The sequence below is a fragment of the Scyliorhinus canicula genome, chromosome 10 (genome assembly GCF_902713615.1).
Source record: "Scyliorhinus canicula chromosome 10, sScyCan1.1, whole genome shotgun sequence".
NCBI classification, from domain to species: Eukaryota; Metazoa; Chordata; class Chondrichthyes; order Carcharhiniformes; family Scyliorhinidae; genus Scyliorhinus; species Scyliorhinus canicula.
In genome coordinates, this window is record NC_052155.1 from 188,202,411 (window position 1) to 188,227,635 (window position 25,225).

Here is a 25,225-nt window from a genome sequence, read left to right on the forward strand (position 1 = left end):
GATGATTGCAATCTTGGTGGGAAATGTGTAGCTTTCTCCTTCAATTAAATTTTGCTTCAATAATTTTTCTCATAAAACGATCAGTTCGAAATTAAAAATTGGCAGCTGCAAAAAAAATTTAGATGAAGGTCAGTATTTTCACTGTGGAGTGTGGTACTGTTGTTACATCAATGGGGGAAATACTATCAAAAGTCTGTCCTGGGCATTTACACAACATGATGGAACAATTTGGCTTTGTTGACTGCGGAGTTTTGAATGGAAGAGATGGTGGGCGAAATGTTTTAAATGTCAATAATTGGCAAATAGCAAAAGAACAACTATTCTAGAACATTCTGACTCGGCCTGTAAGGGAGAAGAAAATTGACCCTGTCAGTGAGAAATAACATTTAGTACGCAAGTTCTGTATTTTCTTTTCTGTGCGAACATCATGTGTTGCGCATTATATACACACAGGCTTTCGTTGGGATTGTAGGGTGATAAAGTCGTACCATATTTAGCTTTACCAGAGCCAAGCTAATCGCATATTCTGCAGGGGCAGTACAAATTGTCACCAAAAATTGTAACTTGAAGCTGTAGTGACTGTACCACATATACATTGTTGCTGGATCTCCAGAATGGAAGTGTGGCTTTATTCAAAAAGTAAAATCCCGCAGGCACTAGAAATTTGAAACAAAAGCAGAAAATGCTGGGAATATTGAAGATGAGGCAAAATTGTTCCCGCTAGCAAGGGGGTTGGTAATGAGATTTAAACGAAAATAATTGGGCTGAAGGACTAGAGGCAAGATAAGATATTTTTTACCCATTGAGTGAGTTGTTGTGATCTGGAAGATGCTGCCTGTAAGGGCAGTGGGAGCTGATTCAATAATAACGTTCAAAAGGGAATTGAATCGACACTTGGCAGAACAAATGTGTCGGACCACAGGGAAAGCGCCAGGCTGAGTGGGACTAATTGGGTAGCTCTTTCATAGGGCTGCAGGATGGGCTGAATGGCCTTCAGTGCTGCATCATTCACTGAATGGGGCAGGCAATGAGGTTGAAAGAAAGTAGCAGAGTTGGTTTTTCAGATAATCCTGGAGTCTAATCCGTTTTGGGAAAGGATCCACAGCTGAAGCATAAACTCGCACTGCTTTCCTAATTCCACTGCCAGGTGAGGAAAGGTGATTTTTACAAACTTGAAGGCTGTTGTGGAACAAATGAAGAATTCAGAAGTTATGTTTGGTCATGATTCCATGTTAGTAACCACGTACTACAACAGTGTGCACTTGGGTTTGTCAGGTGTTCCTGATGTGGAGTCCTGTGTGGCAGTACCGTGTGGCAGCACGGTAGCACAAGTAGATAGCACTGTGGCTTCACAGCGCCAGGGTCCCAGGTTCGATTCCCTGCTGGGTCATTAACTGTGCGGAGTCTGCATGTTCTCCCCATGTCTGCGTGGGTTTCCTCCGGGTGCTCCGGTTTCCTTCCACAGTCCAAAGCTGTGCAGGTTAGGTGGAGTGGCCATGATAAATTGCCCTTAGTGACCAAAAAGGTTAGGAGGGGTTATTGGGTTACGAGGATAGGGTGGAAGTGGGGGCTTTAGTGGGTCGGTGCAGACTCGATGGGCCGAATGACCACCTGCACTGTATGTTCTATGTTCTTTTCTCACTGTGCTTTGTGCTGTATCATAAATTCCATTTTGAAGCAACCAATACATTAGGCAAGTCTACAGTTGCTTAAAATGAAAGCTAGTGACAGTGGGAGGGTTGGGTATAAATATTTTGGTGCCACTCATGTACAATGTACTAATCCTGGCCGGTTAAGACTTTTGTTATTTATGGGAGGAAAGAGCAGACTATTTGCGATGAGTAAGGCTTGTTTTTGTAAAGGACTCCTCCTGGCAGGTTGCCAATGGATCAGCATTGATCAAATACACATTGAGGTTGGAGCATTCCATCTACTGCTCAGCTGTTACATGTGGAGCGGCCTTGGAACTGTAGTCAGAGCTCTTGAATCCTGAGGATACCATTAATTCTGTTTCACAGTGTGAACTTGCAGGGGACAATTTGGGTATCTATGAGAAAGGCAGAGTGGGCTGTATGTAGAACAGGGAACTTGAGAAAAATCTGAGAGTGCCACTGTACAACTTGTTCATTAAAAGGAACTTCTGCAGTGTCTGCTGACTTTAGAAACTTGCAGCACAGGAGAAAGCCATTCGACCCATCACACCTGTGCCGGCAGCAGGGGCTGTGCCGGCAGCAAGGGGCTGTGCCGGCAGCAAGGGGCTGTGCCGGCAGCAAGGGGCTGTGCCGGCAGCAAGGGGCTGTGCCGGCAGCAAGGGGCTGTGCCGGCAGCAAGGGGCTGTGCCGGCAGCAAGGGGCTGTGCCGGCAGCAAGGGGCTGTGCCGGCAGCAAGGGGCTGTGCCGGCAGCAAGGGGCTGTGCCGGCAGCAAGGGGCTGTGCCGGCAGCAAGGGGCTGTGCCGCTGCTCTGTGCCGGCAGCAGGGGCTGTGCCGTCTAGTTCCACTTTACAGCTCTTGCTCCGTTATCCTTCGCATTACCAGGTTTCTGTTTTAAACACCCTGAGGATTTGTACCTTTACATTCCTTCCAGGAAGTGGGTTCCAGACCCCACACCACCCTCTGGGTGAAAAGATTCCACTGAACTGCCCTCTAACCCCCCTGCCAATTACTTGAAATTTCAGGTTTGTTGACCTCTCGGCTTAGGGAAATAGGGTCCTTCCTATGTATTGGGTTCCTCGTAGTTTTATGCGCTTCAATTACATTTCCCCTCACCTTTTTCCATTCGAAGGAAAGTATGCTCTTTCCTGGTAACTCCATTCCGGGCAAGAGCCTCGATTTGCTGCTCTGTAGCCACTCTGCTGTGATCACACCCTTCCAGTGAAGAGGTGACTAAAACTGCCCATCTGCGCTAACTCAAATTTCTTGTTCTCTATTGCTGGAAATATTTCACGATGATGAATATATTTAACACTGCTGCGAATGAGCGTGCCCCAAATCTCTGGTAATAGGCACACGCTCTGCTTCGGGTCCTCCCAAACTGCTGATATGAAGTTAACCTGTGTCACTGAGTCAGAGAGAGAAAGTTGGACTAATTGCTAAAATATTATTCTTGGATTACTGGCTGAGAAAGGTCTGCATTGCAAGAGGAAATTAGGCCCATTTCAGCACCTGAGTGAATTATGGAAATTAGCATGTTAATGTGGTTTTTGAAGTACATTTATTCTGTGGTCTGTGTCCATAACTAACAGTGCTATGGTTACACATGTTGGTCTCTGGTGTATTTATTTTTACCATTTGCCCTCATTAGGCTGTTTCTCCTACTATTTACCACATCCTTCCTCAGTTGAGCCGGGAAGGAGTGGCTGAAGTGAACAGCTCACAGTGCAGCTGGGTCATTGATGTGTGAGGCACCCTTTGTGTGGGGTAGGAGTGACTCCACAAGTCTCCATTCTGTGCACATTGTGCAGTTCACAGTTTTTCATCTAGTAACCCCAAGATTGATGTTGTTTGCCTGTGCATTCCAAACAAGTCTAATGACCGTCAGGTGAACCTGGGTCAGTGGCCCTGTGAATTTCACTTCATTAAAAAAAATAATTGGCGGTGTCCCTGTGATGTACTTGAAGCCTGGAGTCTTGTGAGCAGATCTGTGGGGAGGCGGTGGCATAGTGGTATCATCACTAGTAATGAGGTTCAAATCCTGCCAATGCAGATGGTGAAATTTGAATTCAATAAAAATCTGGAATTGAAAGTCGAACGATGACATTGAAACCATTGTTGTAAAAACCCATCTGATTCAGTGATGTTCTTTAGGGAAGGAAATCTGCCGTCCTTACCTGGTCTGGCCTACATGTGACTCCAGACCCACAGCAATGTGGTTGACTCTTGACTGCCCCCTCAAGGGCAATTAGGGCTGGGCAATAAATGCTGGCACAGAAACGGGACATAAAATTGATTTATCTTTATCTTCCTCTCTAGATATCTGAATGCCATTCAGACGATGTGTCCACACATCCTTCGTTACCTCACCACAGCAGTCATCACCAACAAGGATGTGCGAAAACGCAGACAGGTCCTGAAAGACTTGGTGAAGGTCATCCAGCAAGTAAGTTCTGCTCATTCATTCCTTCTTCACACACAATTCCCTCACTTTTCCAGTGGCTGCAAACAGTGAACTCCTTCTGTTTCCCCTGATCCTCGTCCCTCCCTTTTGAAATCCAAGCTTATCGCTGCCTGATGATAGTTTGCAACTCCAAACATTCTGAGTCGCCTTAGTGCTCTCGTGCACAGTAGCTCAATAAAAACATTATTCAGAATTGTAGCCAGCTGCAATCTTGGGCAATGATATTTCTTCAGATAATGACGCTCCTAGTTATTGGACAAAAAGATATCGCAGTGTTGTCAGAAGTCGCTGTTTTTTTGCCTGACTTGTACTCAAGAACCAGCTGTTGCACAAACTGCATTAGCCTGGCAAAAAGCACTCCATTAGAGAAAATCTGTCAATGCAACGTAAGGCACTTCAGTGATGTACTGAGTCAAAGTCCTGAGTAGTCATGTAACTGGAGGCTGAGAGATGGGCTTTAAGGACAGTCTTAAAAAGCCGGGGCCCTCATGCTCTCTCTTCATTCACCTTTAGAATCTCGGAATCTGTCTATTTCCGTCTTAACTGTATTCATGACTTGGCCACCATAGCCTTCAGAGAAAGCCACAGGTTCGCCACCCTCGGTGAAGACATTTCTCCCCATTTCAGTCTTAAATGGCTTTCCCTGCATCCTGATATTGTGACCCCATATTCTAGACCCCCCAGCCAGAGGAGACAACGTTGCTGCATCCAGTGTGTCCGGCCCTGTCAGAATTCTATCATTTTCAAGCTCACATTTATCCACATTATACTGCATCTGCCATATATATAAATCACCTTGAAGCCTCTTAACGTCCTCCTCACCACTGACATTCCCACCGAATTTTGTGTCATCAGCAAACTTGGAAATATTACTTTTGATTCCCTTATCCAAATCATTGATGCATATTATGAATAGCTGGGGCCCAAGCACTGATCCCACTAGTCTCTGCCTGCCACCTCGAAAAAAAAACCATTTATTCCTTCTCCCTGTTTCCTAGCTGCTACCGATTCTTAATCCATGCCAATATTTTATCCCCCCCCCCCCCCCCAAAACCCTTGTGCTTTAATTTTACGACTAACTAACCTCGTAAGGGGACTTCATCAAATGCTTTCTGAAAATACAAATACATCACTTCCACTAGTTCACCCATATCAATTCTACTAGTTACGTCCTCATCCAACATGATTCTTCTTTCATAAATCCACGTTGACTTTGTCTAATCCTGTTGATATTTTCTCAGTGTCCCGTTATGACATCCCTCATAACGGCTCTAGCATCTTCCCTGATGGTAGGCTAACTGGTCTGTAATTCCCTCTGGTGTCCCTCCATTTATTAAGTAGCAGGGTTAGCCTCCAATCTGCGGGATTGTTCCAGAATCGAGAGAATTTTGAAAGATTAAAACTGGTTTATCTGCTATTTCCATGGTCACCACCCTTAGTACCCTGGGGTGAAGATTATCAAGCCCTGGGGATTTATCCACTTTCTAATCGTCATCGCTTGGTCAGGTGGGGCTATTTAATTTCTGGAACAGCCAGTATTGGGGAAATGAGATGTGGCCATACTTAAAATGCAACAGATGTAACCTGAAAACTTTGCAGGGGCATTCCTTCTGTATGTCTGCTTTGAAACATTTGGAACAAAGAACAAAGTGTAGATTTCGGAATTCAAGAATTTTGTGTCTCAACAAAATATCCCGCTGAGTATTGTACTTAAAACCACATTGCCATTCTCAAAATAAGTAGCTGGCATATTAGAAGAATAATGGCGTTTCTCTCGTCCCCAGTGGAGATGCATGAATATTTTAAATTTCTTTTACGACTGAAGATACAGAATACATCTCTGGTGAGAAATGGGGGCCCTCCTTTGAAAAGGAAGGATGTTTAATCCCAGAAGACAAACTGATCTCCGCATTTCAAGTGTGAAATTCCATTTCTCTCCTTGCTTTCTGATGCTGCAGCTTTTGCGGAGCCTTCAAGCAACTCTTAGGGATGGTGTAGTAGAACAGTGCAGCAATAAGAGAGCCAGAAGACTTATGCCCTTCGTTGTGATCTTGGGGATGACCTTGTTTCAATGTTTATTGCCCAGTCACTAACTACAGGGAGGAATTTCATACGATTCATGCCCCATCCAACCCCTGACACATTTGACAAAGAGTCATCCAAACTCAACGTCGTTCCTATTTCTCGCCACAGATGGTGTCAAGCCTGCTGAGATTGTCCAGTATTTTATGCTTTTGCCCCTAATACATTCCCTGCCTATCCCCATCACATCTCAACCCACCCACCTTGTTCTGTTTCTGGCCTGTTAATTACCTTCCTCCTTTAGCAATCCCTGAATTGCCAATTTAAACCCGTGTTTATTACCGAGTTATCCAAAGTGTTACTGTTCCTCAATTCTTCTGCTCTTTTGTTTTGTGATTTATAGAAAAAGATTGAGGTTGTTGAATGTTTTTGATATTTTCATCATAACCAGGCAGTATATCATCTGCAACATGCCTTCTTGTCTGTGGTGTAAGGGCAGCACGGTAGCACAAGTGGATAGCACTGTGGCTTCAGAGCGCCAGGGTCCCGGGTTCGATTCCCCGCTGGGTCACTGTCTGTGCGGAGTCTGCATGTTCTCCCATTGTCTGCGTGGGTTTCCTCCGGGTGCTCCGGTTTCTTCCCATAGTCCAAAGACGTGCAGGTTAGGTGGATTGGCCATGCCAAATTGCCCTTAGTGACCAAAAAGGTTAGGACGGGTTACGGGGATGGGGTGGAAGTGAGGGCTTAAGTGGGTCGGTGCAGACTCGATGCGCCGAATGCCCGTCTTTGCACTGTATGTTCTATGTGTACCTAGATCATATGATAAGCTGAGAGTTATCATCTTGTGGGATGCTCTGAATGTTTCCAAGTGACTCATGAAAAAAAAAAAGAAAATCGCTTTATTGTCACGAGTAGGCTTCAATTAAGTTACTGTGAAAAGCCCCTAGTCGCCACATTCCGGCGCCTGTCCGGGGAGGCTGGTACGGGAATCGAACCGTGCTGCTGGCCTGCTTGGTCTGCTTTAAAAGCCAGTGATTTAGCCCAGTGAGCTAAACCAGCCCCATGCCCACTGGCTAAAACTAATGGTGAAATGTATTTACAGCTTAAATTATACTAATGGAACAATGCAGGGAGTATAAAGCAAAAATAAATTTGATGAATAAGGAGATTAATGCGCTTTGTTATTTCTTGTGCAGTTTAATAAGCGGTCGGACTTTTAGATCAAAGTATTCAGTAGATCTGACCGATGCATTGTTGATCATGGGTGATCTGAAATGTTCAGCATGTCAGTCCATTGTGATGCCCCAGCCAGATATAAAGCCTATTGTAGCAGTAATACATCTGTAATGGCCACAATGGCGAGGAGTACTGTCCATTGTGCCAGTGAACTCGTGTTCACACATGATCAGGACCGTTCATACTTGCTAAAACCTGCACGATACATAATTTAACTAGCAATTTAAAACATGCCAAAATGAATCAATTTGGCATCTAGAACATAGAACATTACAGCGCAGTACAGGCCCTTCGGCCCTCGATGTTGCGCCGACCCGTGAAACCATCTGAAGCCTATCTGACCTCCACAATTCCATTTTCATCCATATGTCTATCCAGTGACCACTTAAATGCCCTTAAAGTTGGCGAGTCTACTACTGTTGCAGGCAGGGCGTTCCACACTCCTACTACTCTCTGAGTAAAGAAACTGCCTCCGACATCTGTCCTATATCTACCAGCCCTCAATTTAAAGCTATGTCCCCTCGTGTTGGTCATCACCATCCAAGGAAAGAGACTCTCACTGTCCACCCTATCTAACCCTCTGACTATCTTATATGTCTCTATTAAGTCATCTCTCAGCCTTCTCCTCTCTAACGAAAACAACCTCAAGTCCCTGAGCCTTTCCTCGTAAGACCTTCCCTCCATACCAGGCAACATCCTAGTAAATCTCCTCTGAACCCTTTCCAAAGCTTCCACATCCTTCCTATAATGTGGTGACCAGAACTGCACGCAGTACTCCAGGAGCGGCCGCACCAGAGTTATGTACAGCTGCAGCATGACCATGTGGCTCCGAAACTCAATCCCCCTACTGATAAAGGCTAGCACACCATATGCCTTCTTAACAGCCCTATTAACCTGGGTGGCAACTTTCAGGGATTTATGTACCTGGATGCCGAGATCTCTCTGTTCATCTACACTACCAAGAATCTTGCCATTAGACCAGTACTCTGCATTCCTGTTACTCCTTCCAAAGTGAACCACCTCACACTTTTCCGCATTAAACTCCATCTGCCACCTCTCAGCCCAGATCTGCAGCTTATCTATGTCCCTCTGTATCCTATAACATCCTTCAGCACTATCCACAACTCCACCGACCTTCGTGTAATCTGCAAATTTACTAACCCATCCTTCTACACCCTCTTCCAGGTCATTTATAAAAATGACAAACAGCAGTGGCCCCAAAACAGATCCTTGTGGTACACCACTAGTAACTGAATTCCAGGATGAACATTTGCCATCAACCACCACCCTCTGTCTTGTTTCAGCTAGCCAATTACTGATCCAAACCGCTAAATCACCTTCAATCACATACTTCCTTATTTTCTGCAATAGCCTACCGTGGGGAACCTTATCCAACGCCTTACTGAAATCCATATACACCACATCAACCGCTTTACCCTCATCCACCTGTTTGGTCACCTTCTCAAAAAACTCAATAAGGTTTGTGAGGCATGACCTACCCTTCACAAAACTGTGTTGACTATCGCTAATCAACTTGTTCTTTTCAAGATGATTATAAACCCTATCTCTTATAACCTTTTCCAACATTTTACCCACAACCAAAGTAAGGCTCACAGGTCTATAATTACCAGGGTTGTCTCTACTCCCCTTCTTGAACAAGGGGACAACATTTGCTATCCTCCAGTCTTCCGGCATTATTCCTGTCGACAAAGACGACATAAAGATCAAGGACAAAGGCTCTGCAATCTCCTCCCTGGCTTCCCAGAGAATCCTAGGATAAATCCCATCTGGCCCAGGGGACTTATCTATTTTTACACTTTCCAAAATTGCTAACACCTCTTCCTTTTGAACCTCAATTCCATCTAGCCTGGTCGACTGAACCTGCGTATTCTCCTCGACAACATTGTCTTTCTTCAGTGTAAACACTTGACGAAAAATATCCATTTAACGCTTCCCCTATCTCCTCTGATTCCACACACAACTTTCCACTACTATCCTTGATTGGCCCTAATCTTACTCTAGTCATTCTTTTGTTCCTGATATACCTATAGAAAGCCTTAGGGGTTTCCTTGATCCTATCCGCCAATGACTTTTCGTGTCCTCTCCTTGCTCTTCTTAACTCTCCCTTTAGGTCCTTCCTGGCTAACTTGTAACTCTCAAGTGCCCTAACTGAGCCTTCATGTCTCATCCTAACATAAGCCTTCTTCTTACTCTTGACAAGTGCTTCAACTTCCTTAGTAAACCACAGTTCCCTTGCTCGACAACTTCCTCCCTGCCTGACAGGTACATACTTATCAAGGACACGCAGTAGCTGTTCCTTGAACAAGCTCCACATTTTGATTGTACCCATCCCCTGCAGTTTCCTTCCCCATCCTATACATCCTAAATCTTGCCGAATAGCATCGTAATTGCCTTTCCCCCAGCTATAATTATTGCCTTGCGGTATATACCTATCCCTGCTCATTGCTAAAGTAAACATAACCGAATTGTGATCACTATCACCAAGGTGCTCACCTACATCTAAATCTAACACCTGGCCGGGTTCATTACCCAGTACCAAATCCAATGTGGCCTCGCCCCTTGTTGGCCTGTCTACATACTGTGTCAGAAAACCCTCCTGCACACACTGCACAAAAACTGACCCATCTATAGTACTCGAACTATAGTATTTCCAGTCAATATTTGGAAAGTTAAAGTCCCCCATAACAACTACCCTGTTACTCTCGCTCCTGTCGAAAATCATCTTTGCGATCCTTTCCTCTACATCTCTGGAATAATTCGGAGGTCTATAGACAACTCCCAACAGGGTGACCTCTCCTCTACTGTTCCTAACCTCGGCCCATACTACCTCAGTAGACGAGTCCTCAAACGTCCTTTCTACCGCCATAATACTGTCCTTGATTAACAATGCCACCCCCCCCCCCCCCCCCCACCCCCCCCCCGCCTTTACCATCTTCTCTGTTCTTACAGAAACATCTAAATCCTGGAACCTGCAACAGCCATTCTCTTACCCTATTGACTCTCTATCTCCATTTTACAAATGCATGAGGAAATTCAAGCTATTTCATAACTGGAGGAAACAACATAGAGAAATCTTCCCATTTTGTCTCAAATCTTTGTTGCAATATGAAAAGCATCCGGTATAGCTGTAAGAACTAGATTGGATTTAGTAGCTGAGATACCGTTTCTTGTCCAAGCATTCTCCCTGACCTATTGCTTGCAGTAGCTAGTGGAAAGAGTTGGTCGTGAAGCAGAGATATATGGATGAGTACAAAAGTGAGAGAGAAATGAGAACTCGGCAGTCCGGGCCTAAAGTTGGCTATCATGATGCAGCTGGTAGTGTTGCTTTCTTAAGTATGGAAGAAATTAAGGAAGCTTGCTGTGATTTTAAACCTTAAAAGTTAAGCATTAGGCATTTGCTTATCTAAAGGGGAAGGTGAAAAGTCTTTTAATTTAGTTTGCACTCCAGAAAGCTTTGTTATACTCAGGCATTCAGTGGTATCGAGATTGCCAGGAGTTTATTGTACTGGATTGATTTCAGGTACCCCGGCAAGTGTCACACAGCAGAGTATTCTATAATGGAGATATCCTGTTTGAAAAGCGATTGCGAGAAGGTTGATCTGTTGAATTATGTTTTGTGCAGTTTCATCTTCAAGATTAAAGCTAGGGTATGGTTTGATTGCTCTTTGGATTGAAGATATCCTGTATTTGTATTGTTATGCAATAGTGAACATGGAAGAGGTTGAAGGACCCGTTTTCTGAATGTTAGTAATGCTACTTGCAGAACATAGCATTTTCAATTAATTTCCCAATTGCCAGACCTGTGCCTTTGAGTCTTGGTGACATTGCTTTCATTACATGCCTATCAAGCTTTATATTATGTGCAGATAGTATATCAGAAATGGCGAAAGGGTTAGAAAACAATACTGTCTGCGTTAGTCAATCTGTTCTGCAGCAACTAAAGTATTAAATTATTTGGGTAATATTACAAGAAATAATGTGTCCTCATTACATCACTTGTGTTATTGTGCTGATCCCCTGTAACATCACACTTCTGTCCTTCACCTTCATCTGATGCAGTATTCATCAGCCGTTTGTTAGATCATTCTCCCAATATTTTCCAGTTTAAAATGTGGCTTTGAATCCCATATGTTTAAAATATTTGACCACGATGCCTCGATTGGCTGACAAGTTAAGAACACATACATGTGATTTTATGTGGACTATGCAACCTTTTTTGCCCTCTTTGCCTTTAAATTGATGTGTGTCATTTAAATCCAATTAATCCCAAACCTTTAAACCTGACCACTTTCATGCCTTAATGCAATTTGTATAGTGACTACATTTTTAGAAATTGCAACATATTGCATGGCCCACCTGCAGCCCAAACTGAGAGCTCTATAAGCAAACCAAGCATTGGATTGCTGCCATGTGGTGTTTATTATCATCTGCAGCCATTTCGTTTGTAATCAGTCCAGAAATTGTGATAGCCTTACTGGATTATTGTGATAATTGTTGTGATAGTCTGACTGGAACCTGTTTTTAAATTGCTTTTGCATTTGCAAACCCAGCAATAATCTTAGCATAGTTATATTGGTATGCTTGTACCTTCTGTTTTTAACATATGAAGGGGCTGGTTTAGCTCACTCGGCTAAATCGCTGGCTTTTGAAGCAGGCCAGCAGCATGGTTCGATTCCCGTACCAGCCTCCCCGGACAGGCGCCGGAATGTGGCGACTAGGGGCTTTTCACAGTAACTTCATTGAAGCCTACTCGTGACAATAAGCGATTTACATTTCATTTCATATGAATAGGTGAGCAAGCTCACCTGGTGTCACTGTGGATAAATACATTGATGATAGAGGCTGAACTCAACAAGTGGGATCTTCTGTTTGATCCCAGCTCCGCTCTGTTAGTTGAAGTCCAGAAAGTCACATTCTGCTGGATAGGCAAGAGAGAAATTTGAGCCAAGGATCCTGGCGCTGATTGCTGTCCAGTGACACTAGCTGAAGAGCACACGCCTGTAGGCATAGGACGCAGGTGTTATGCTTTTGTGCTTTCTAACTTCATAAGTCTTGGGCGCCCATGCTTCCCAAGGACATGCTTAAAAGTGCCCACTTGATAAAGGGTTGCTGGTGCCAATGGAACCAAGTCAAATGGGTTGTTGCCTTGAGGAGGAAGTTGAGGTTGAGTGTAGCAAGAAACCCGAGAACAATTGAATCATTGTCAAAATGACAATCTCGAGAGAGAGAGAGAGAGAGAGAGAGAGAGAAATACGACCATGAGCATTTGACGTTGAAATCTACCTAACTCATTTTTAGCAACCTGGAGAACTGAATGTTAACTTTCTGTTTAATGTGAAAGTTTAGGATACAAGATATAGTAGTCTTTTAACAAGGGTGGAATAGGTTAGATACCAAATTACATTTAAGCAATTGCTAATTCAGTTAAGTGTTTTTGGTCAAGTGGATCTGTGAAATTCGTTGTTTATGTGAGTTTTCTCAACCTATTTTCCATCAGCCACTAAATGGCACAAATCCACCTGGGAAGGGGCCTCACGGTAGCATGGTGGTTAGCATCAATGCTTCACAGCTCCAGGGTCCCAGGTTCGATTCCCGGCTGGGTCACTGTCTGTGTGGAGTCTGCACGTCCTCCCCGCGTGTGCGTGGGTTTCCTCCGGGTGCTCCGGTTTCCTCCCACAGTCCAAAGATGTGCGGGTTAGGTGGATTGGCCATGCTAAATTGCCCGTAGTGTAAGGTTAATGGGGGGATTGTTGGGTTATGGGTATACGGGTTACGTGGGTTTAAGTAGGGTGATCATTGCTCGGCACAACATCGAGGGCCGAAGGGCCTGTTCTGTGCTGTACTGTTCTATGTTCTATGTTCTATGTTAAGTGTATTAGAATTCCAATCCATGAATTACTATTGAAGCCCAACTCTGATTGATGAACCGGTTCCATCCTTGGGCACTGCATTTGGCACCAACCTCCAGACTCGACCAGCACTTGGTGGAAGGTGTGGTTGCACTGGCCTGCTATTCATCCTTAAATTTAATAATAATAATAAAGCTGATACAAAAACACACAGTTGGGAGAGGATATTGAATGAAGTTTGCTGCAGTGCTGTTTCTTGTGGCTCTATTCTCTTTAACTCAAACTATTTTCAGGTCTCAGACTGGAGTTCGTTTTTTGGACATTACTGTTTCCACAGACATGGAGAAAGTGTCACTGATTTTTATTGCCAGAAAAAGTGCGGCTAAGTTAAATGTTCCAAGTCCAGTTCTTCTTGGATTTGCTGTTTCTAACTTCTGAGCACCGCTGATTCAATGTAGATCGTATGCAAGATAAAAACTTTCTATTCTCCCAAGTGCAGTATTTAGTTGGTCATATGATTTTGTTCCCAGATGAAAGGAGAAAATGCAAATCTGAAATGAAAGCGAGAGTAAATTTGGAAATCAGCAATTGGTCAGTCAGCACCGGCTGAGAAAAAACACAGATTCTGATGTTCCGCATGTGCACCCTTTATTGGACAAGCAGCATTGCAATTCTCCAGGGTGTCATTAACCCATCCATTCTGCTTCAGTTGCATCGTCAATTAAAGTCCCTGTATCATTACTGTGGCTGTAGAGTGTTGGTATTGATGGTTAAAAATCTAGCACCACCAAATGCCCACTCCTGCCACCTACACCCCCTACTCCCCCCAGTGCTCTTTGGTATGCTGTTGTAAGGGTCCTTCCTGTTGATTTCTTCTCCAACAACTTTACTTTGCTGTCATCATTTTGATCAAGGATGCTTAATGAGCATATACCTTTTCCGTCAAGCAAAGAAGAAAGGAATTCAAAAGTTAGAAAAGAGAACATTGTGCTAGCTTTGGAGCAACAGAACTCAGACTTTGTGGCACCCAAGAGATGGGGTGGGACTTGATTGGATTGGTTGGCTGGTGGCCAATGAATTGGCCAAAAGGTGTATTCTGCCCAGTAACAGGTGGTGATTGGATCCTTCCTCTTGCTCATGCTGTCTCTCTCGCCTCTCTCTTTTTCTCTCGCTCTCTCTCACTCGCTCTTGCTCTCTTTCCCCTACTCTCGTGCTCGCTCTCTCTCGTGGCTCTCCCTCTCGCGCTCTCTTTTCGTCTCTTTCCCTCTCTCTTGCTCTCTCTCGCGCTCGCTCTCTCTCGCGCTCGCTCTCTCTTTCCTCTCCCCCCTAAAACAAAGACTCAACTTTTATTTATTACTTTCACCCTCTTTTCCCCTTTGTCGCGTGTGTATTGAGGGTGAGGGCAAGTTAAAGTGGAGGATTAGGATTTAGATAACAGTTGACCAGTTGTATTTGCTGCATATTTATTTATAGTTCTTGTTACAAATAAAAAGTAATTGTGTTTAAATTTACAAACCCTCATTTACAATTATTGTGCAGCCAAGTGCATGGTAGCACAGTGGTTAGCACAGTTGCTTCACAGCTCCAGGGTCCCAGGTTCGATTCCTGGCTTGGGTCTCTGTCTGTGTGGAGTCTGCACGTTCTCCCCGTGTCTGCGTGGGTTTCCTCCGGGTGCTCCGGTTTCCTACCACAGGTCCTGAAAGACGTGTTGTTAGCTGAATTGGACATTCTGAATTCGGCCTGAATTGCCGGAATGTGGCAACTAGGGGATTTTCACAGTAGCTTCCTTGCTGTGTTAATATAAGCCTACTTGGGACAATAATAAAGATTATTATTATTAAGACTGAATTTTCTAGGATTTATTGGTTAATTTAATTGTGTTGCGACTCAGGGTATGGGGGGCTGGAATTGACCGTTCCTTAGCCCGGGGTGTCGTAACGCTGGACCCTGCTTTGATCTATGTTCTATAAAGCCTTGCTTGTTCCCACTTGAGCCCAAGCTCTCTGGACTTGAGTTTGTGTTGCTTTGTTTTTTGGGGGGTGGTATTTGTCAGGCAAACCAAAACCATGTGAGTTTCTTAAACACGTGTTGGACATTTCAGCCTAGCTATGTCAGAGTATAGATTTTGGCTTGGTTTTATGAAAAAACACTCATGGAATTGTTTAGCAATTACTTTGTCAGCTTAATTCAATTTAGCTATTTTATAATTTATGTTTTTATCCGATGTCAAAAGTAAAAGTTGACATGTTTTTTAAAAACGCATTTTCAAGACTAAATAAAAGTTTTAAAATGTTTTTAAATTTGGCATTTGTTCACTTCCTTGGATTATAACATCCTTGCTATGGAATATACTTAAACTGCTTTCTGATACTTTTTTATTTCTTTGCCTTGCACTTAAAAGGGAGTATTGTACTCAACAGTTGTCTGACTTATTGTAATATAGGAACTATGATCTCACTCTCTGCAATGAGTATTGATGGAAATTTTATCCTTTGGTGCCTATTAAACATCCAAGCGTGTTGCTTTAGTGTGTCAGACACAATCGCTGTTGTTTGTAACTACTTGAGCAGTCCACTTTCCTTTTCCCTGACTCATTCCAATCAGCTGCTGACTAACATTGTACGGAAGGGGTGACTTTTTGGACAAGTCTAGCATGAATCAGGACCTTTTATTAGTATATTTTTTTTGCAAATAACGCATCAAAATACTTCACAGCAGAACAAGTATTACTGCAAATGTAAGAACAAGCAACACAGGATAACTTCAGAACAACAGGCTTTTTTTTCAATGTTTAAAAAAAATAAATTTAGAGTACCCAATTATTTTTTTTCCAATTAAGGGGGAATTTAGCGTGGCCAATCCACTGACCTTGCACATCTTTGGGTTGTGGGGGTAAAACCCACGCAAAAATGGGGAGAATATGCAAACTCCAAACGGACAGTGACCCGGTGCCGGGATCGAACCCAGGTCCTCAGCACCGAGATACAGCAGTGCTAGCCACTGTGCTACCGTGCCGCCCTCAGAACAATAGACATTATCAACTAGTGCCTCTTGTTTAAATACAAGATCATTCAGAACGTGGAGGTTAGAGGATAAGACCATATAAATACGATAGGAAATTACCTCAGGCTGCACACCTTTATGGCGAAATCAAGACTAACAAATGGCTGATGGGAATTTTTGCAGGACTAGGTCAGACAGGAGCAGTGCTCCGAAAGCTCGTGTTTGAAACAAACCTGTTGGACTTTAACCTGGTGTTGTAAGACTTCTTACCTAGGTCAGACAAAGCAGAGCATATAAATTTGCGACAGGGGACCGCAGTTTATGGAATTCACCAGACTTGGAATTGATCACAAATGTCAGGAACTTCATAGGAATACACTTCATAATTAAATTATGCCAGTTTTGAATTGAAGAATGCTTGTTGCTGATCGAGGAACAGAGGACATTGTTATGGCCTGCAAAAGTTAGGATGTTAAACAGCCTTTCTTCATTCTCCTATCTGCAAGACCCAGCATTAGGAACAAAGGGTCAAATTCCCGTGTCAAATATCCTCTCAAGCTTCTTAACTAACACTGGACCAATAGGACTGAACTTTAACACAGTCCAAACATGGTGTATATAATCACCTTCGGCTACGAGGCACTTTAGGCACATTGGGGATACAGCAGAATCAAACCTGTGTCTCAATCGCGGCGTGATGTGCAAACACTGCAGTACCTTGAACTGAGTCTCCTTCATTCTGTTACATACCAAACCTTTATTGGCATAATCCCATATACTTCCCCATGGCTCCTCATCAATATGAGTTGCCACATCTTTTTCCCAAGACTGCCAAGTACCCAATGCACTAACATCGGATCTCGAACACAAGGTATCATGAAACTTGCGAACTAACTGTTTCAGCACCACATAAATCAGGATTTTTCCCACTGGGCAAATCGAGGAGTTAAGACACGTGATTGGCTTATTCAGATAAAGTCTCGAGTTGCAGGTACTTAAAAAAGGAATGCCTCAATATGGCAAGTTGTTGACATAGCTACACAAAGGATGACAGGGAAGCAACACTGAACATATTTCCCAACCTACTAATGCCTCTATCTCCTCCAAGGATTGAATCCATGGTCTGTAAGACCTGGTGGCAGGCCCAGGCTGCCCTGAATGGGAGAAAGAGTGGGTTAGTTTAGATCTTCCTTCTAGTTGACTTCTGCTCCCTCTTGAGTATCAATAATAATTTCACACCTAGCAGAACCTGTCCCCATAAAACAATGAGATATGCAAAGGGTAAATCGACTGGTCTGCTTCAATATTGAGCCAAATGGAGGCAGGGCCCTTCCTAACCCAATCCCTTATAAGCCTAACATTCTTTTTTTTTTTTTTTTTTAATTTTTTTATTGGAATTTTTTGCAGAAAATATAACAAAAAGTATAGCAAAAAGCGGTAATATGCAACTTACAGCCCCATAACACCCACAATTCCCCCCATACCGTAACATCACATGTATCACATTCCCCCACCCCCCCCCCCCAAACAAGAGAACTTAACCATAAATTAAAATTAGATAAATCAAATTTAAATAAAATAAGCTAACATAATCAACGCCCCCCCCCCCCCCCCCCCCCCCCCCCCCGGGTTGCTGCTGCTACTGTCCCAGTACCCTATCGTTGAGCCAGAAAGTCGAGGAAAGGTTGCCACCGTTTAAAGAACCCTTGCACCGATCCTCTCAGGGCGAATTTAACCTTCTCAAGCTTAATAAAGCCCGCCATGTCATTGATCCAGGTCTCCACGCTTGGGGGCCTCGCGTCCTTCCACTGTAGCAAAATCCTTCGCCGGGCTACTAGGGACGCAAAGGCCAGCACACCGGCCTCTTTCGCCTCCTGCACTCCCGGCTCTACCCCAACCCCAAAGATCGCGAGTCCCCATCCTGGCTTGACCCTGGATCCCACCACCCTTGACACCGTCCTCGCCACCCCCTTCCAGAACTCCTCCAATGCCGGGCATGCCCAGAACATATGGGCATGGTTCGCTGGACTCCCCGAGCACCTGGCACACCTATCTTCACCCCCAAAGAACCTATTCATCCTCGTCCCAGTCATGTGGGCCCTATGCAGCACCTTGAATTGGATGAGGCTAAGCCGCGCACACGAGGAGGAAGAATTTACCCTCTCCAGGGCATCAGCCCATGTCCCGTCTTCGATCTGTTCCCCCAGTTCCCCCTCCCACTTCGTTTTCAGCTCCTCTACTGACGCCTCTTCCTTCTCCTGCATAAGCTTGTAGATATCGGATATCTTCCCCTCCCCGACCCAGACCCCCGAGAGCACCCTGTCACTCACCCCCTTCGCGGGGAGCGCAGGGAATCCCTCCACCTGCCGTCTAGCAAATGCCTTTACCTGCAGATATCTAAACATGTTTCCCGGCGGGAGCCCAAATTTCTCTTCCAACTCCCCCAGGCTCGCAAACCTTCCGTCGATAAACAGGTCCTTCAGCTGTCTAATGCCCGCTCTATACCATCCCCGAAATCCCCCATCCATGTTCCCCGGGACGAACCTATGGTTCCCCCTTAACGGAGCCTCCATCGAGCCCCCCACTTCTCCCCTATGTCGCCTCCACTGCCCCCAAATCTTGAGGGTAGCCGCCACCACCGGACTCGTGGTATACCTCGTGGGAGGGAGCGGCCACGGCGCCGTTACCAGGGCCCCCAGGCTTGTATCCCCACAGGACACTCTCTCCATCCGTTTCCATGCTGCCCCCTCCCCCTCCATCACCCACTTACGCACCATCGACACGTTGGCCGCCCAGTAATACCCCGAGAGGTTGGGCAACGCCAGCCCCCCCCCATCCCTACTCCGCTCCAAGAAGACCCTCTTCACCCTTGGGGTGCCATGCGCCCAAACAAATCCCATGATGCTGCTGGTCACTCTTTTAAAAAAGGCCCTAGGGATAAAGATGGGCAAGCACTGGAAGAGGAACAAGAACCTCGGGAGAACCGTCATTTTGACGGATTGCACTCTGCCCGCCAGCGATAGCGGCACCATGTCCCACCTTTTAAATTCCTCCTCCATCTGTTCCACTAGTCTGGTGAAGTTAAGCTTATGAAGAGCCCCCCAACTCCTGGCCACCTGCACCCCCAGGTACCTGAAACTCTTCACTGCCCTCCTGAAGGGGAGCCTCCCAATTCCCTCCTCCTGATCTCCCGGGTGCACTACAAATACCTCGCTCTTTCCTAAGTTCAGCTTATAGCCCGAGAAGCCCCCAAATTCCGCTAACAGTTCCATCACCCCCGGCATTCCCCCCTCTGGGTCCGCCACATATAACAGCAGGTCGTCTGCATACAGCGATACCCGGTGCTCCTCCCCCCCCCGCACCAGACCCCTCCACTTCCCTGACTCCCTCAACGCCATGGCCAGCGGTTCAATCGCCAGTGCAAAGAGCAGGGGGGACAGGGGACACCCCTGCCTGGTCCCACGATAAAGCCTAAAATACTCCGATCTCCTTCCATTTGTGACTACACTCGCCATCGGCGCCGCGTAAAGCAGCCTCACCCATTTGATGAATCCCTCCCCAAATCCAAACCTCTCCAGCACCTCCCATAGGTACCCCCATTCAACTCTATCAAACGCCTTCTCTGCATCCAGCGCCACCACTATCTCCGCCTCCCCCTCCACTGCCGGCATCATGATAACATTGAGCAGTCTCCGCACATTCGTGTTGAGCTGCCGCCCCTTGACAAACCCTGTCTGATCTTCATGAATTACCTCTGGCACACAATCCTCTATCCTGGTAGCCAGGATCTTCGCCAGCAACTTAGCGTCTACGTTAAGGAGTGAAATAGGCCTATATGATCCGCACTGCAAGGGGTCCTTATCCCGTTTTAGGATCAAAGAGATCAGTGCCCGCGACATCGTCGGGGGCAAAGCCCCCCCCTCCCACGCCTCATTGAAAGTTCGCACCAGCAGGGGACCCACCAGGTCCGCATATTTTTTGTAAAATTCTGCCGGGAACCCGTCCGGCCCCGGGGCCTTACCTGACTGCATTTGCCCGATCCCCCTGACTAGCTCCTCCAACTCTATCGGCGCCCCCAGCCCCTCAACCAGCCTCTCTTGAACCCTTGGGAAACATAGCCTGTTCATGAAGCTCTCCATCCCCTCTCTCCCCCTCGGAGGTTCCGACCGGTACAATCCCTCGTAAAAGTCCCTAAAGACCCCGTTTACTTCTGTCCCCTTCTGCACTACATTTCCACCCCCATCCTTCACTCCCCCAATTTCCCTAGCCGCATCTCGCCTACGGAGCTGATGCGCCAACATCCTGCTCGCCTTCTCTCCATACTCATATACCGCACCCTGCGCCCTCCTCCACTGTGTCTCCGCCTTTCTGGTGGTCAGCAAGTCAAAATTGGCCTGCAACCTGCGCCGTTCTCCCAGCAACCCTTCCTCCGGTGCCTCCGCATATCTCCTGTCCACCTCCAGAAGCTCTCCCACCAGTCTCTCCCTCTCCTTCCTCTCCTTCCTTTCCCTGTGGGCCCGGATGGAGATCAGCTCCCCCCGGATCACTGCTTTCAGAGCCTCCCAGACCATCCCCACCTGGACCTCCCCCGTATCATTGATAACCAGATACCCCTCAATGCTTCTCCGAACCCTCTTACACACCTCCTCCTCCGCCAGCATCCCCACATCCAGGCGCCAGAGCGGGCGCTGGTCCCGCGCCTCCCCCATCTCCAGATCAATCCAGTGCGGGGCATGGTCCGAAATCGCTATGGCCGAATACTCGGCATCCTGCACCCTCGGGATCAACCCCCTGCTCAGGACAAAAAAGTCTATCCGGGAATAAACCCTATGGACGTGAGAGAAAAAGGAATACTCCCGCGCTCTCGGTCTCCCAAACCTCCAGGGATCCACCCCTCCCATCTGGTCCATGTATCCCCTCAGCACTTTGGCCGCCGCCGGTCTCCTACCCGTCCTTGAACTGGACCGGTCCAGTGTGGGATCCAGCACTGTGTTAAAATCTCCCCCCATGATCAGGCCCCCTGCCTCCAGGTCCGGGACGCGGCCCAACAAGCGCCTCATGAAGCCAGCATCATCCCAATTCGGGGCATATACGTTCACCAGCACCACCTTCTCTCCCTGCAGCCTACCCCTCACCATGATATATCTGCCCTCCTTGTCCGACACCACCTCAGCCGCCTCAAACGCCACCCTCTTCCCCACTAGAATCGCCACCCCCCGGTTCTTTGCGTCCAATCCTGAATGATAAACCTGCCCCACCCACCCCTTCCTCAGACGGACCTGGTCCGCCACCTTCAGGTGGGTCTCCTGGAGCATAGCCACGTCCGCCTTCAACCCCCTTAGATGGGAGACCACCCTGGTTCTCTTAACCGGCCCGTTCAGCCCCCTCACGTTCCAGGTAATCAGCCGGATCAGAGGGCAACCCGCCCAGCTCCCCTGCCGACTAGCCATAGCTTGGCAGATGTTCGCCCCAGGCCAGCATACCCCGCTCGACCCGTTCCCCATGGCGATAGCGCCTCTCCTCTTCCCCCCCGGCCCTCATCGGCTCCTTCCTAGTCGTTCCAGCAGCAACCCGGTATCCCCCCCCACCCCCCTCCCCCCCCCAGGCTAGGACCCCTCCTAGCCGCGACGCACCCTCCATGGTACTTCCGTGAGTCAGCTGACTTCTGCTGACCCCGGCAGCTCCCGCCAAAACCTATCCCCTCCCGGCTTGGGGTCATCCCCCTCTTGCCACACCTCCTTGGCATTATTGCAGCGCGGGAAAAAAGACCCGTAGAGGCCCCGCCCCCACCGCAAGCTCCACCCCCCGCCCCGCAGCGCGGGAAACCAGAGGAAAGCCCGCGCTTTCACAATGCCACACCCCATCCTTCTGACGCAGTTCCCCAAAATCCAGTTTCCCCTCAATCCCCAGCCCCGTACAGAAGAGAACATATAGAACACAAACCCCCAACACTCCCCACCTACCCCACAACCATACCCAACAGACAAACCCACCCGTAAACAGAGCAAAAAGAAAACCAGCATACATAACACACATTTCGAAGTTGAAAAAGTTGAAACAGTTGGAACAAAACAGCCACAGCGGAAACAACGCCGGCCAAAGTATGTTCCCAGGCCCTAGTTCAAGTCCAGCTTCTCCGCCTGTACAAAGGCCCACGCCTCCTCCGGGAACTCGAAGTAATGGTGCCGGTCCTTGTATGTCACCCACAGGCGCGCAGGCTGCAGCATTCCAAACCTGACCTGCTTAGCATGAAGCACCGCCTTCGTCCGGTTGAACCTGGCCCGCCGCTTAGCCACCTCCGCACTCCAGTCCTGGTAGATCCTCACTACCGAATTCTCCCATTTACTGCTCCTCTCTTTCTTGGCCCAGCGCAGCACACACTCCCGGTCACTGAATCGGTGGAACCGCACCAGCACCGCCCTCGGGGGCTCATCTGCCTTGGGCCTCCTGGCCATCACTCTGTGCGCTCCCTCGAGCTCCAGGGGCAAATGGAAGGACCCTGCTCCCATCAACGAGCTCAACAACGTGGTCACATACGCCGGGAGATCCGACCCCTCCAGCCCCTCCGCCAGGCCCAGGATCCTCAGATTCTTTCGCCTCGTGCGAACGTCCAGCTCCTCCAAGCGGTCCTGCCACTTTTTATGAAGTGCCTCGTGCAACTCCACTTTCCCAACGAGGACCACGGCCTCCTCCTCTCTTTCAACGGCCTGCCGCTGCAACTCCCGAATAGACTCCTCCTGTGCCGCCTGGGTCCCAAGCAGCTTGGTCGCAGTTGCATTCATGGAGTCCAGCAGCTCAGCCTTCAGCTCAGCAAAACAACGTAGGAGCGAGGCCTGTTGCTCCTGCGCCCACTTCCACCAGTCCTCGGGTGTTGCGCCGGCCGCCATTTTGTTTTTCTTCCCACGTTTTTTTTGGGGCGTTTCTGCAGCCTTTTTCACCATATAGTGTGGGGCAAGTTCTTCCAGGCACCTTCCCCCACCGGGATATGTAGCAACAGCACTGTTTGGGGCCCTCAAAACGGCCCAAAAGCCCTTAAATAGCGGGGAGCGCCGGCCGCCATTTTGTTTTTTTTTCACCCGTTTTTTGGGGGGCGTTACTGCAGCCTTTTTCACCAGATAATGTGGGGCAAGTTCTTCCAGGCACCTTCCCCCACTAGGATGTGTAGAAACAGCGCCGTTTGGGGCCCTCAAAACGGCCCAAAAGTCCCTAAATAGCAGGAGTGCCGGCCGCCATTTTGTTTTTCTTCCCCCGTTTTTTTGGGGGAGTTACTGCAGCCTTTTTCTTCTTCCCACTCCAGGTGAGCACCATATAGTGTGGGGCAAGTTCTTCCAGGCACCTTCCCCCACCGGGATGCGTAGAAACAGCTCCGTTTGGGGCCCTCGAAACGGCCCAAAAGTCCCTAAATAGCAGGAGCTGCCGAATGTGTGGCTTAGCTCCGCATAGCCGCAACTGGAAGTCTCCCTTATAAGCCTAACATGAGAGGCTAATTTGTATCATCTAATATTTGGATACCCAAAGCCCCCATGGAACTTGGGAGTGAAATGAAAAATGAAATGAAAATTGCTTATTGTCACAAGGAGGCTTCAAATGAAGTTACTGTGAAAAGCACCTAGTCGCCACATTCTGGCGCCTGTTCGGGGAGGCTGGTACGGGAAGTTGCAGCTTGGCGGACTTTAGATGAGGCTTCTTATTCCAAATAAACTAATCATTCCATTAATCTCCTTTAACACTCCAGCAGACAACAAAATTGGCAACATCTGCAAGGGATACAGCAATCTAGGCAACTTTCACCTTAACTAAAGCAATCCTACCCGGCCATGATAACGGCAGGGACGACCCAACAGGTCAAATCCCACCGTGTCAATGCAATCAACTGAGGGAAGTTTTAAAAAAAAATAATCTTATTTGCAAACAAGTATCAAAGCGCGTTACGACAAATAAACACTCGGGAAACATACTTCCCAGCAATCAACTATACAGTATGTACAAATTTTTCCCCCTTTCTCATCCCCTCGTTCCCGCAACGAAACAGCTCCTCAAACACGGTCACAAACATCCCCTACCTTTTCTCAAACCCCTCTGCAGCGCCCCTTAACCCATACTTTATCTTCTCTAATCGCAGGATGTCGTACAGGTTACCCAACCAAGTCGCTACCCCCGATGGTGATGCCGACCGCCACGCCAGTAAAATTCGCTGCTGTGCAAACAGAGAGACAAAGGCCACGAAATCGGCCTTCCTCCTCTCCATGAGCTCTGGCTTCTCTGAAACCCCAAATCTCGCCATCAAAGGGTTCGGATCCTCCACCTCCAACTGAGGGAAGTTGGCCCCATAGATTTTTGAAAGGGGGGTAATTTCAACACCCAAATATGTAAACCGCAATGGGGGCCACGTAATGAAAAAATTGACAAGACGGGGGAGGTCCACCCGTTAACTCTCTCACCGGCTTGGCTTCCGACTTTGTAAAATGAATCTTATAAACCAGAGAAGGCACTAATTTATAATAGCGAGGACTGAAACATCCAACTTTGACACAAACAGTAGCACATTGTCAGCATAAAGCGTGATCTTGTACTGCTACTCCCCACTGCTCAACCCTGATATCAGGGGGTCCTGCCTATAGCCACCGCTAGTGGCTCTATGGCCTGCACAAACAAGGGGAACGGGGAGCCTCCTGGCCTTGTCACTCTCTGAAGGCTAAAGTTCTCAGATCTAAGGCCATTTGTGTGCACTGCTGCTAAGAACCTACAGCACCTGAATCCAGTGTTCAATGCCCAACCCAATCTCAACAGTGTGTAAATTAGATATTTCCATTGCTCTCGATCAAAGGCTTTATCTGTGTCCGAGGAGATCATCAACCCATCCAACGCCTGGTTCTGTAAAGCTTGGATCGCATTCAGCAACGATCTGACATTACTAGAAAAGTGACCCTTTATGAACCCAGTCTGATCCTCCTGAATGATCAGTGGAAGAATTCTGCCT

At 47.1% G+C, this 25,225-nt stretch overlaps 1 protein-coding gene across 1 annotated transcript in view; it reads left to right on the forward strand.

The window, feature by feature from the left end:
- The window catches only part of LOC119972857 (eukaryotic translation initiation factor 3 subunit E), a 156,769-nt gene that overhangs the window by 64,463 nt on the left and 67,081 nt on the right, over positions 1-25,225 (forward strand). The window contains exon 8 of the mRNA XM_038810363.1: positions 3,970-4,096. Within this exon, the coding sequence (XP_038666291.1) occupies positions 3,970-4,096 (127 nt within the window). The remainder of the gene's footprint in view (positions 1-3,969; positions 4,097-25,225) is intronic.